We start from the raw sequence: 14,070 nt of genomic DNA, 5'->3' as shown, positions 1-14,070 counted from the left end.
CGGCCCCACGGGCCTGGACCGGCTCCCCGGGCCCGGACCAGCTCCCGGCCCGGCCCCCCGGCTCCCCGGGCCCGGACCACCTCCCGGCCCGGCTCCCCGGGCCTGGACCGCCTCCCAGCCCGGCCCCGTGGGCCCGGCCCGGTCCCCCGGCCCGGCTCCCGGCCCCGCGGGCCCGGCCCGGCTCCCGGCCCGGCCCCCCGGCTCCCCGGGCCCGGCCCGGCTCCTGGCCCCGCGGGCCCGGACCCCGGCCCGGCACCGCGCCCCCGGCTCCCCGCCCAGCCCCGCGCCCAGCCCGGCCCGGCACTGCGACCCCGGCCCGGCACCGCGTGCCCGGCTCCCGGCCCGGCACCATGCCCCCGGCCCCGCGACCCTGGCCCGGCCCCGCACCGGCCCCGGCCAAAGAGCCCCGGCCGAGCCCTCCCTCCCTCCCGATTTTCCCGGACATGCCCGGCTTTTGGGGATTTCCCCCGGACGGGGATTTGAGCCCCCAAAAGCCGGACATGTCCGGGAAAATCCGGACGTATGGTAACCCTATCATATTAATTCCTAGCATCTGCTGTCCTTGTTATTTTTTTCACCATGACCATTTCATCGTGCCGTTACCCCGTCCAATGAAAGGATAGCCAAGCTCTGCCACACAGAGTGCTTATTATGCTCTGCATTTACAGTGAGACATACAGTGCTCCCAGCCTGTAAACTGGAATTTGATCTGACCTTACTGTGCTAGGTGCTGTACTAGCACAGAACAAGAGACAACCCCTGACCCGAAGAGTTTACAACCTAAATCCACAAGGTAGACAAAGGAAGCATTATTTATACCCATTTTACAGATGAGGAACTGAGTGGTCAAGTGTCTCTCCCAAGGTCACATAAGAAGCTTGTGGCAGATTGAGGAACTAAACCCAGGTCTCTAGAGTCCCAGTCCCATGCCTTAGCCATAAAACCATCCTTTTTCTCTTCTGTTTCAGATCCTTTACCATTATAACTACTAGGTCTTGCACAATGATGTCAACCTTGTGGTTATTGTTGGAGTTGCTGCTAAGGCTTCCATAAACCTCTGAACAAATCTTCAGAAACCAAGGAGGCAGATGGAAAAGAGGAGAGACAGGAGAAGCCATGTAGATTGACAATGTCCAGCTCTGTTCTGCTAGCCTCTTGGCCACAGAAAAGTTAACTGATCCAGTTTACCTGTCTGTATAATGGGTATAATAATATGAACTTGTCTTTAATGTTTGGGAAGAGCTTTGAAATCCTCAGAGGAAAGATCTCGTGGGCTAGATCCTGGTCATTTTTCTGTCAGCTTTGTACCACTTCGGCAATACAAATCAGACTAAAAACCATCTTCACCAGTGCCTGTGTATTTCCTTGGCATGGAGGAATCCCCAGGATGCTTAGGGCTAGTGTAGCAACTCCTGTAACACCCCTTGCTATAGCATGGGGTTACAAGGATACAGGAGTTATGGGGCCAGAGGGAACTACTAAGTACAAACAATCCTTACCTATCATGACAATCTTTTGGGAGGAGAGCTGCTACCAGCCAGTGCTCCTTAAAGAAGCCACAACACTGCCAATTGTGCACTTAAAGTACAGACTGTAAGGGGCTTTGTATTATATGGGCAACTATACCCACCCACCCCCCAAAAGTCTGGATTTTTCACACTTGTGCTGCTCTTTCCAATAGAAATTAAAAGATTAAAAAAACCTTAATATAAAAAACTGTTTTACATATACTTAAATTATGTAAATTCAGTAGAGTTCATAAGATACTAATTACTAAAATTACAAAAAGGTTTTTTGTATTGCTCTTCATGCTCAAACTCTTAGAATATTGTCATTACATCACCAAAACTGATATACATGTAGTACTTGCATAATTAACTGAATAGGAATCTGTTGTAACAATATCCTTGTTGAAATCATTTATTTCCATCCAACAGTGCCTGTTTGGAACCTGTGTAATTTTTTGTTTAATTCTTTATATAGCTCATGCACCCTAGAATGTCACTTCAATGTTTGTCCATTGAAAGGCATTTGCCTTTTCCTTCAGAGCTTTTGGTTTTTGCTCTGTTTTGTGACCCCTGAGACACTATCTGTTTCTGAAACTCTCTCTCGTGTTAGTTTCACTATATCCATTTGTTGTCCCACTTAGTGCTTCAGAAAACTCCTGTTATCTGATCACCCTAGGAGGAGGTAGGTAAATAGTGAAATATAAAGAATATTCTGTACACAGTATTAGTATCTTGCTGTTAGGAAGGAAAGACTGCAGTTGTGTTTTTATTCTTTAGCAAGACAAGCTGGGTGAGGTAACATCTTTTATTGGACCAACTTCTGTTGGTGAAAGAGTCAAATTTTTGAGCTATATGGAGCTCTACTTCATGTCTCTAATACCTTGGGAGACCAACAGGGTTACAACAACACTATAAACAATGTATCAGGGGGTAGCCGTGTTAGTCTGTATCTACAAAAACAACAAGGAGTCTGGTGGCACCTTAAAGACTAACAGATTTATTTGGGCATAAGCTTTCGTGAGTAAAAACCTCACTTCTTCGGATTCCACTATAAACAATGGAAGATATTTATTCTTTAGCATTTGTAGTTCTTAATTCTAACACAGTGGGGCACTAGAATCACACTCCTTCTGCCTTTTGGTTAAACTACAACAATGCATTAGCTCAAGGGAGATAGTGCTATAGAGGCGTTCCAAGGTATTGTACAGAGAGTTTTTTCCAAGGATTGGGATATTGTAAAAATTATGGGTTTAGACAAGGGCAGCGGTTGGCTTCAATGGTTCAAAATGTTTAGAAATGTGCTGCTCTTTCCAACAGAAATTAAAAGATTAAAAAAGCACGTAAATTTCCAGCGTGTATGAAAAGGCAACAGAAATAGCTGGCCACATTCTTCACTGACTTGGATTGACTACAATGTAATTGCCTGGGAAGTAAATCCCCACAGAATTCAACCTTGACTTTTTATGACGTATATTTAAAAAAAATCAGACTATCATAACAGTTGTTAGTCTGATTTTTTTTAAATATAAGTAATACAAAATTTGCCTTTTCATATATTAATTTCTATTGGAAAGAGCAGCACATTTCTAAACATTTTGAACCATTGAAGCCAACCACTGCCCTCGTTTAAACCCATAATTTTACAATATCCCAATCCTTGGAAAGGACTCTGTACAATACCTTGGTATCTGTACAATACAAGTAGGTATCATTGTCCCCAGGCCCACGAGGGGCCATGAGTTGTCCATAGTCACAAAGCAAGTCAATGACTGAGCTGGGAGTAAACCCATGGCTCCCTGTCTCCTTCGTAGCTGGGCTATCTTGCAGGCAATGAGTTCCAGCCCTGCAATCAAACATTCAGGTAACGGAGATCTGACATACTGCCCACAACATTTACTATCTGCCTTTTAGCTCAGTGATCCACAGGAAGAGAACAGTTTTGCTCCTGCAGAGAGGATCTTCTTCTTTCCGGAAGACAATGATTATAAAATTCCCCCTCCGCAAAAAAAAAAAAAGAAAGCAAGAAAAATTAAAGTTGCACAGAAACTTTGAAAATCTGTCTGGAAAGGGTGCTGCGTATTAAGCTAGGTAAGTGTCTTTCTTGGGGACCATTAGGCCATATTCAGAGGTGATGTAAATTCTATTATCTAAATACTTATGTGGTCCCATCACAATAGTAACTGAAGAGCTTCAATATCTTTGAGGATCTGGGCCTACCTTTGATTGAAATCAATGGAAGTTAGGAACCTAAATTCCTTTGAGGATCTGGGCCTGAGTAGCTCAGAACCATTAATGAATATATGTTCACAACACCCCTGTGAGACAGAGAGAGACTTAATCCCCAGTTTTACAGGTGGGGAACTGAGACACAGAGAGATTAGGGGCTAGTTGAGGTTAAGGGGAGTTACAAAGGATCAACACCTCTTAAAATCAAACTCTAAAGTGCCTTGGGCTATCACCATCCTTCTACTTTGCTAAATTAGTGTAGGTGGGCCAAATTTATCTCTGGTGTGACTTCAATCAGAATTTAGCCTACAGTTCTGTTGAGAGAATAGACTCCAGCTCACTCTTCCATAGCTATCTTGGTTAAGCAGTGATATAACTTTAGTCATATCTGCTCTTTTTTTTTTTTTAAAGACCCACAGGGAGCAAATGCATGTTACTTAAACAGAGATGTTACTTAAACAGAGTCACTTTTCTAAGCCAAAAAAACACCCTGAGAGGAAGGAGATCCATCTGAGACTGTTCACTACGTACAGCACGGATGCTGATGAATCCTTACATTTAATGAAAAATTCACCAACTTTTCCTATTTCAGTAATAAAAACACCAATGCTAGTTACTATTTATTCATCAGTTGTGTTTTGCTTTTGGTTTTCCACTTGCTGACAAAATTTTTCCTTACCCCCATTGGAACATAGGGGCAGAATCTTAAACACCTTGAAAAAAGTTATCATTAAAATGTTTGACACCAGCACACAGCCAAAGTGACCTAATACCCATGACGCTAGGTAGCAATAGAGGGTTAAACATACTACACTTTGCGGGTCATTTAAAAAAAAAAATCATCTCCCACTTAGGCACCTAAGTAAGGGCCAGACTTTCAAAAGATCTCAGCACCCAGGCATATAGCCAGCATGCTGAGCTACATTGAAAATCTGGACACTTGGTTTGGTGCCTTTTTTGATAAGCTGAGCCCAACTGTGGGAACCGAGCCCTTTTCAAAATGGAGCCCTTGTTGTCTACAAGATATTTCTCTCTCCCTCTTCTGTTCTCTGACAGTACAGAAAGTCACTTCAAAGATAAAAGTGTAGTCTGTGTGATAAGAAACAGGGCCGCCTTACTCAGAAAGAAACAGACATTATCCACTATCTAAGTATATCCTAGGGAGGGGCATTGAAACTGAGTTGAATGTTTGCTCAAATGTAACACACTGCATCAGCTAGAAGAATGGTTAGCTTGAAGCATTGATCAAGGTTGTCTACTACTACAAGCACTTTTGGCCAGATTCTTGGTCCAGCACAGGAAAGCAAGAGTAAGACTGGCCTCCAGGAGCAATTGACAATTGCTCTTTCTCAGAAGTGGGGATGTCAGGGGGTGGGGAAGACTGCTCTAAATTACACCAGGGGACATTTTGGATACCGGACAGAGCAGAAAGATCTGGAGTTACCGTTATTATTATTATCCCTTATCCCACTCTTGTCAGCTGCTTCAAGTCCAAGTCTAGCATGGTTGAGCATCTGATCGCATTGGCAAAGGATCTCAAAGCATTTTACAAAATGAAGCTTCCTAAGGTGGGATGGGTGAATCTTATGGAGTTCAAGGATTTGCAAAACCCTTCTACCTGCTCAGATTAGTTATGTACAGTAGGAGAAGGAAAGGTGTTCTACACACTTGATCTTCACCCATTCTCATAATTTCATACAGTGCTCACATCCCATGGTAATGGACATGATCTTGTAAGGTGCTGTGCATTTCTGTGAGGATCTGGTCTGATGAATCTTTTAGGGCCAGAAACTATATGCTTTTAGGGACAAGGATATTGTCTTCTTACATATGCCACATGTCAACCACCTAGCACATAGTTGAGTTGGTGTTTATATAAAGAATAAATTATTTAACTAGTTCTGACTTGCATATCTTTTTTTCCTGTAATGTAAACCCTTGTCTCTTGCGCCAGCCATTAAACACACTCCATCTCCAAGCCCCTGGTAGGAGTTACAACTAGTTCCAACTCTAAGCGTCAAACCATACTGCCTCTGACATTCATTGTTTTAGATGTGTTTGTCGGAATAAAGGTATGGCCATCACAAAAATACTGTCAGCAGCTCTTGGAAACAAATGCAAGACATCTTTTTAGTGAAGAGCTTGGGTTTTCTAAAAGAAACTGGGTGTAACCTTGCAACACTTCTCCACCACAGGATGACTAACTTACTGTGCATGTAAGAAACCCTTCAGCTACATATTTTTGACACAGTGGACCAGGTTTATTTAAAGATACAGTACAGCATACAGTGTTAGCAAGGACTGCAATAGTAAAAATGGTTCTTTATGCCTGAAATTGAGCTTCGGCCAAGCAGCGAATAAGCCATGTCTTGGGAGAAGACGAAAGATATTATTTATTACAGTAGGACCTATTGTAGGTCATTCAAGGTCAGGACCCTACTATGCAAGGCATAACCTGAGTAGTGGTGGGAGTGGCTAGCCGCTAGGCATACATACCCATGCAAGACCACAGGTACATATTCAGAGCAGCTCTCCTATTCCAGTGCTAGCTGGATGGGAGTTATTGCCAGGATGTCTCCTTGAGCTGGGAATCACACCCCCAGCTCCAAGAGTAAATGCACTATAAAGGTACATCCGCACTAGCCATTGTCCATGTGCGTGGTTGTGCCATAGCCTCCCATTGTCCACATTTATGTTATTTAAGAGAATGAGTTTCTTGGGTCTGTTTGAAATCCTCCACCTCACCCCCCCTATGATTTTCCACACTACAAATAAATGGTGGGCCTTTTTCAGCAGGAGCAGATAACCAGGTTTGGGGCATAAGTTTCAAACTAGCACAGATCCATGTGCAGGAGCAGGGCCTACACACAATGTAAAAAATAAATTGTGTGTTGAGCATTTGAAATTGGCTCATAGAAGGTCCCAAGTCTGTCCTAGCTGAAGTCAAAGGAGTTTTGCCATTCGCTTTAAGGGGAGCCTATAATTCTAGTTTTATTGTGCCTGCAAAAATGTGCTCTTGCAATTGTTTTTTCTACTGTTGGTAATAGTTTTATTGCAATGCTTTATTGATATCTGTTAAACTGAAGGGACTTTTAATTTAATTAAAATAGAAACTAAATAATGCTGCTAATGCTTGGAAACGTTCCCCCCTATGGACTTGTTTGTGCGAGTAGGGTAAAAGGAGGGACTGGTAAGGGGCTCTTTCCCCACTGGCCTCTGCTTTTTTCAAAATCGTCTTCTCCGGTCTGTGGCTTGGCTCGCGTTTCCCAACTGCAGATCAACATCTTGCAAACGAATAAGGAGGGGAAAACGCTTCAGTAGCAGCAGCCTCTGGAATAGATCCAGGCTGCGGTCATCACAGGGTTAACAGAGCTTGTCAGAAACAAATCTGTGCCTTGCTGGAAAGTTGCCCAAGTCTGGAGGGGACGGGTGTGTGTGTGTAGATCTGAGTAGGTGCCCGGAGGCTAGTGGGAGAGAGATGTAGCTCCGAGCCTAAGGAAAGGGGGTGTAGATCCGAGCCCGGATTGGGTGCAGGGTGCTACATCCGAGCCCGGGGTCAGAGGGTGCTAGATCCGAGCTTGGGCTGGGTGGGTGGGTAGTGCCCAGGGAAAGGGGATGCTAGATCCGAGCCAAAGCTAGGTAGGGGTGCAAGATCCGCGTCCGAGCCCGGGGGAAGCGAGTGCTAGATCCGAGCCCTGGGGCAGCGGGTGCTGGACCCGAGCCCGGCTCGGTGCGGCGCTCAGGGCGGAGGGGAGGGCGCGGAGCAGGTGATCGCTCCCGGGGCGGGGAGAGCTGCTGGGGCCGGGGGAGGCGGGGAGTTGTCCGGCTGCCGGGAAGTTCGCTGCAGAGCGGCGGGAGCGGAGCGGGGCCCCTAACATGGCGGAGCAGCCCGGGGCGCTCAGCCCGAGACAGCAGCGCCGGGGGCCGGGGGCAGAGGAGCTGCAGCTGCCGCGCTGAGCAGCCGCCGGGGGAGCGCCCGGCCGCCCGCCGCCAGCATGGCCCGCTGGATCCCCACCAAGCGGGAGAAGTACGGGGTCGGTGAGTGCCGGAGCCGCCCGGCGGCGGGGCACGCTGGGGAGACCCCCTGTGCGCCCCACTGCACCCCCTGCGTCCCTCTGCATCCCCCACCCAAACACTCCCCACTGCCCAAACACTCCACCCTGCCCCACTGCGTCCCCCGCCCTACTGCACCCCTCTGCCCAAACACTCCACCCTGCCCCTGTGCACCCACCACGCCCCTGCCCCACTGCACCCCCCTGCTGCAAACATTCCCCACTGCACCCCTGCCGCAAACATTCCCACTGCACCCCTGCCCAAACACTCCCCGCTGCCCCACTGCCCCCCCAAACACTCCCCCCTGCTCCTGTGCACCCCCTGCTCCACTGCACCCCCCTGCCCAAACATTCCCCACTGCACCCCTGCCCCAAACACTCCCTCTGCCCAAACATTCTCCCCGCCCCCTGCCCCACCCCACCCAAACATTCCTCTTCTGCCCCACTGCGCCCCTGAGTCAAACATTCCCTCCCTGACCCTCTGCACCCCACAGCACCCCCCACCCAAACACTCCCCTTCTACCCCACTGCACCCCCCACCCAAACACTCCCCGTGCCCCACTGCACCCGTGATCCAAACACTCTCCCTCTGCCCCACTGCATCCCCTGCCCCACTGAAACCCCCCACCCAAACATTCCCCCCCTGCCCCACTGCACCCCCGACCCAAACACTCCCCCCTGCACCCGCTGCCCCATTGCCTCTGGGGCCTCCCCTAGTGCTCTGTCCTTGGTATATTGCCCCACTGAAACCCCCAACCCAAACACTCTCGCTCTACCCCACTGAAACCCCCAACCCAAACACTCTCGCTCTACCCCACTGAAACCCCCAACCCAAACATTCCCCCTCCGCCTACTGCACTTCCCTGCATCGCTCCTGGGGCTCCCCCACCCCCAGTGCTCTGTCCTTGGTGTATTGCCCCTGCTCCACTGCACCCCCCTGCACTGCCCCTGGGGCTCCCCCAGCGCTCTGTCACGTGCCCCACTGTGCCTCCCCCTGCACTGCCCCCTGAGGCTCCCCCACCCCCAGTGCTCTGTCCTCGTGCCCTACTGCAACCCCACTGTACCCCCCCTGCACTGCCCCTGGGGCTCCCCCACCCCCAGTGCTCTGTCCTTGTGCCCTATTGCAACTCCACTGCCCCCCCTGCACTGCCCCTGGGGCTCCCCAACCCTCAAGGCTCTGTCCTCATGCCCTACTGCAATCCCACTGCCCCTCCCCTCCCCCACACACACTGCCCCTGGGGCCTCCCCTAGTGCTCTGTCTTCATGCCTTACTGCAACCCCTCTACCCCACTACACCACCCTTCACTGCCCCCTGGGACTCCCCCACCCCCAGTGCTCTGTCCTCGTGCCCCACTGCAACCCTTCAGCCCCACTGCTGAAGAGATGAGCTGCAAAAGCTGAGGTTGTATCTGTTACCATCTGCCCTGCCTGTTTGCTGGCATTTAAAAATAATCATGAAATAATGATTTACTACCTCTTAGGACAAGCTTAGCACCTGCTGTGATGGTTCGTGAGTTCCCCCTTTTTGTGTGTGTGTGGAGAACGTGATAAATTGAAAGCCACAACTTTTGAGCCGGTATAGAAAATACCCTTTAGAAAACAAAAGAGCAGCAGGAAGGAAACCACTAATGACACAAACCACCCTTCAAAGTTTGTTTGAGCAAGAGGGCGCTGCTTTTCCCCTGGGAAACTTGTTGAAGTGGGGGAAGGTTTTAAATTGGATGTTTGAAAAGTGCTAAGCACAGCTGCTGTTGGGATGCTGTTTGGCATAGGTCCGCCCACTAGTTAAAAGTGATCAAGGCCCCGATCCTGCGCTGATTTGCACGGGATATGGCATGCGTGCTCAGGAAAAGTCCCCATTGACTTCGAAAGGGCTCCACATGAGTGCTGGGGCTGGCCCACTGCACGATGAGGGCCGCAGCGTGGTTTTATGGCTTAACAAAGTTATTAAATGCAGCACTGTCTTATCTAGCGTCTCCCGTGGTAACTTTTAGGGCGTGTAACATTTGCGCACCCTGAACTTTGTTTCTTTGTGTGCTGGCGATGACTTGGGCTCTCTCGTATGTCGGTATATTACATGGGTGGTGTGGAAGATCGTGTCTATGGATTACCAGGGTTGCTCTGAGTGCTGCCATCCGGCAGAATGTACAATAACTGGTATAATGATGCCAGGTTAACAAAATAATCCTCACCCAAACAGTTGGGACTAGATGGTGAGTTTAGGCACACTCCTGAGCAAGGCGTGGCATGAGAGCTGCACTTCAGAAACAGCCTCGGGAGGTAGCGTGACTCAGACGCAATTCTTTCATGTTTCAGGGGTTAGTAATTTGCTGCTGCTGCTCTGTGTTTCCCCAGAAGGCCGAGCTCACTGGCCTGTGAGTAGGTGGAGGGGAGCCTAGGTTTTGCCCATTCCTTGATCTCCTGACATAGGAGGAGTAAGCAGGTGCGCAGTGCACTTATTTCTGTGCCCAGACAGGTATATGGGGGAAGAGGGGGGAAGGATTCTTATTTCCCTTTTACTTGGGCATGGAGTCCATAGAGTTCTGGCTTTTTTGTCTATTTCACTAGCACATTTAATAGGGTTAATTCATCCTTTCTTTAACGAGCCGATGTTTGATGCTTATACTTGGCATGAAGTAGTCCTAGTTCTCACTTTCAGATCTGGCTGGCTAATGGATTACAGAGGTGCATGTCAAGTGCTTTCCTCCTAGGCCCCAATCCTGTGCTTGCAGAACATGTTTAATTTTACTAATGGGATGTTTCATCCTAGGTGCTGACTTCATGGGTGCTTGAGAGCTGGAGCACCCACAGAAAAAAAATAGTGGGTGCTTAGCACCGACCGGCAGCTAGCTAGCTCCCCCCTTCTGCCCCCCCAACTCCTCCCACCTGCTGGTGGCCCCACCAATGAACTCCTCCTCCTCCCTGCCAGCACCTCCTGCCTGCCGTGATCAGCTGTTCCGCGGGGAGGGGGAGGAACGGAGAAGGGGCATGCTGGGGGAGGGGGTGGAACTGGGCAGGAAGAGGAAGGGCAGAGCAGAGGTGGGAAGGGGTGGGGCCTTGGGAGAAGGGGTGGAGTGTGGTGGGGCCTGGGGCTGAGTGGGGGTTGAGCACCTGCTGGGAAAGGAAGAAGCTGGCGCCTGTGTGTGTTGTGGTAGTAAAGATAAGCAGGTTTGCAAAATCTGGGCCTTTCATAATAAAAGCTTAGGAGATTTTCTTTAATGCTTGTGATGGCACAAGATGGAAGAGCTGGGAGAAGGGGCATTTAACTTTTTCTCCCACCAATATGCTCCCTGAGGATCCCAACCTTGAGGAGTCCCCTCTTATTGAGAGGATACTTTAATCAGGGCCGGCTCCAAGGTTTTGGCCGCCCCAAGCAGCCAAACCAAAAAAAAAAAAAAAAAAAGCTGCGATTGCGATCTGCGGCGGGAGGTCCTTCGCTCCGAGCAGGAGTGAGGGACCGTCCGCCGAATTGCCGCTGAACAGCTGGACGTGCCGCCCCTCTCCGAAGTGGCCGCCCCAAGCACCTACTTGGTAAGCTGGTGCCTGGAGCCGGCCCTGACTTTAATACCCTTGGTAAGGCTGCCAACAAGGGTGCCTATTAGTGCTAATTATGCTGGTGTTTGTGATGAGGAACTGAGCTGAGGCCACCAGTTCACATCATTTAGGCTATTAGACAGTAACTATTTTCATTCACTACTTGTCCGGGCCATGTTCCAGCTGGTGGCTAAGCGAATGGATCAAAGTTGTGTGTGGTTGGGTTTTTTTTATTATTTTTTTTGGAGGATAGAATAGAAACATTATGGCTGGTAGAAAATAATCTGTGTTTTTGAAATTACCATAATGACATTTGAGTGTATGTCAAATGGGGTTCTGCAAGTTTTAACAGCATTGTGAAGAGTTCCCCAAAAAGTAACAGTTGTGATCCAGTGTCATCCTTTGATTTGTGCAAATTTCAGTACAAAAAGATTTGTTTCCTGGACTGTTGTGACCAGTCTCCTCTAGTGGTTTGGCAGAATAACCTCTTCTCTTTGGACTCGGGCTGTGAAGAGAGTGTCATTTGCAAAGTGTGTTTTCATGAGTGTATCTGTATTATGCAAATATGCAATGAGATTACTTTGTTTGAAGTTGTATGGAAAGGAGTTGCCATTGACTCCCTGGGATTCTTAATGTAATGCGTTCATCATCTGATTGATTTAAAATGATTAATTTGTGACAAAGAAAGCCCCTAGCAGTATTCCTTTCTCTGCTGGCTCCTTTTATTAATCTTTGATCTATTAGTTCCACTAGATTTTGCCTACATTTACCTAGAGTGTTACCAGTCTGAGGTTCCTTAACTCGTCATTTTCTCTGGTACATCAAGCTCTTTGCTGAATAGGGGTTTTAATTGGGGCTGTCAAGCGATTAAAAAAATTAATTGTGATTAATCGCACTGTTAAACAATAATAGAATACTATTTATTTAAATATTTTTGGATGTTTTCTACATTTTCAAATATATTGATTTCAATTACAACACAGAATACAAAGTGTACAGTGCTCACTTTATATTTATTTTTGATGACAAATATTTGCGCTGTAAAAAACAAAAGAAATAGTATTTTTCAATTTGCCTCATACAAGTACTGTAGTGCAATCTCTTCAACTTTCATGTTAAACTTACAAATGTAGAATTATGTACAAAAAATAACTGCATTCAAAAATAAAACAATATAAAACTTTAGAGCCTACAAGTCCACTCAGTCCTACTTCTTGTTTAGCCAGTCACTCAGACAAACAAGTTTGTTTACATTTGCAGGAGATAATGCTGCCCACTTCTTGTTTACAATGTCACCTGAAAGTGAGAACAGATGTTCTCACGGCACTGTTGTAGCTGGCATTGCAAGATCTTTACATGCTAGATACGCTGAAGATTCATATGTCCCTTCATGCTTCAACCACCATTCCAGAGGATGTGTCCATGATGATGGGGTCTACTCGATAATGACAAAGTAGTGCAGACCAACGCATGTTCATTTTCATCATCTGAGTCAGATGCCACCAGCAGAAGGTTGATTTTCTTTTTTGATGGTTTGGGTTCTATAGTTTCCTCATTGGAGTGTTGCTCTTTTAAGATTTCTGAAAGCATGCTCCACACCTCGTCCCGCTCAGATTTTGGAAGGCACTTCAGATGCTTAAACCTTGGGTCGAGTGCTGTAGCTATCTTTAGAAATCTCACATTGGTACCTTCTTAGTGTTTTGTCAAATCTGCAGTGAAAGTGTTCTTAAAACGAACAACATGTGCTGGGTCATCATCTGAGACTGCTATAATATGAAATACATGTCAGAATGTGGGTAAAACAGAGCAAGAGACATACTATTCTGCCACCAAGGAGTTCAGTCAAAATTTAATTAATGCATTATTTTTATAACGAGTGTCATCAGCGTGGAAGCATGTCCTCTGGAATGGTAGCCGAACCACAAAGGGGCATACGAATGTTTTGCATATCTGGCACGTAAATACCTTGCAATGCCGGCTACAGAAGTGCCATGCGAATGCCTGTTCTCACTTTCAGGTGACATTGTAAATAAGAAGCCGACAGCATTATCACCCGTAAATGTAAACAAACTTGTTTGTCTTAGCGATTGGCTGAACAAGAAGTAGGACTGAGTGGACTTGTAGGCGCTAAAGTTTTACATTGTTTTGTTACATAACTGCACTCAAAAGCAAAACAATCTACATTTGTTAGTTGCACTTTCACGATAAAGAGATTGCACTACAGTACTTGTATGAGGTGAATTGAAAAATACTATTTCTTTTGTTGTTTTTACAGTGCAAATATTTGTAATAAAATAATAATATAAAGTGAGCAGTGTACACTTTGTATTCTGTATGGTAATTGAAATCAATATATTTGAAAATGTAGAATAACATCCCAAAATAGTTAATAAATTTCAAGTGGTATTCTGTTTAACAATGTGATTAAAACTGCGACTAATTGCGATTAATTTTTTAATCACGATTAATTTTTTTGAGTTAACCACTGTAATTAATCAACAGCCCTCATTTTAATATCCTCAGTGCTGTCTCAAGAATCCAATTAAAGGGCCATGCTTGAGTTGCATGCATCCTTCCCATATAGCAGTAGGTAAGTCAATAGTATTGTTATGGACTCTCATTACCTGCATAGAAACGAACTGTTCATTGTAATGATTGAACTATACTGATTGCTTTAAGAGTTAAGATACAGTATGGGTCTGCATTTGGCCTTCAATGTCATTATTTCACTTGGGTTGCAGAAAGGTTTT

General features: G+C 46.9%; 1 protein-coding gene across 2 annotated transcripts in view; it reads left to right on the top strand.

The window, feature by feature from the left end:
• Window positions 1-7,586: 7,586 nt before the first annotated feature.
• The window catches only part of DOCK5 (dedicator of cytokinesis 5), a 129,204-nt gene continuing 122,720 nt past the window's right edge, over window positions 7,587-14,070 (top strand). For both annotated transcript variants that reach the window (XR_006172206.2, XM_008168669.4), the window contains exon 1: window positions 7,587-7,772. Coding sequence is in view for 1 of the 2 variants with exons in the window: in XM_008168669.4 (XP_008166891.2) it covers window positions 7,730-7,772 (43 nt within the window). In the remaining variant the exon portion in view is untranslated. The remainder of the gene's footprint in view (window positions 7,773-14,070) is intronic.

The sequence above is a fragment of the Chrysemys picta genome, chromosome 2 (genome assembly GCF_011386835.1).
Source record: "Chrysemys picta bellii isolate R12L10 chromosome 2, ASM1138683v2, whole genome shotgun sequence".
Taxonomy (NCBI): domain Eukaryota; kingdom Metazoa; phylum Chordata; order Testudines; family Emydidae; genus Chrysemys; species Chrysemys picta.
The sequence above is the reverse complement of the archived record's forward strand: the minus strand, read 5'-3'. Positions and strand labels throughout refer to the sequence as shown.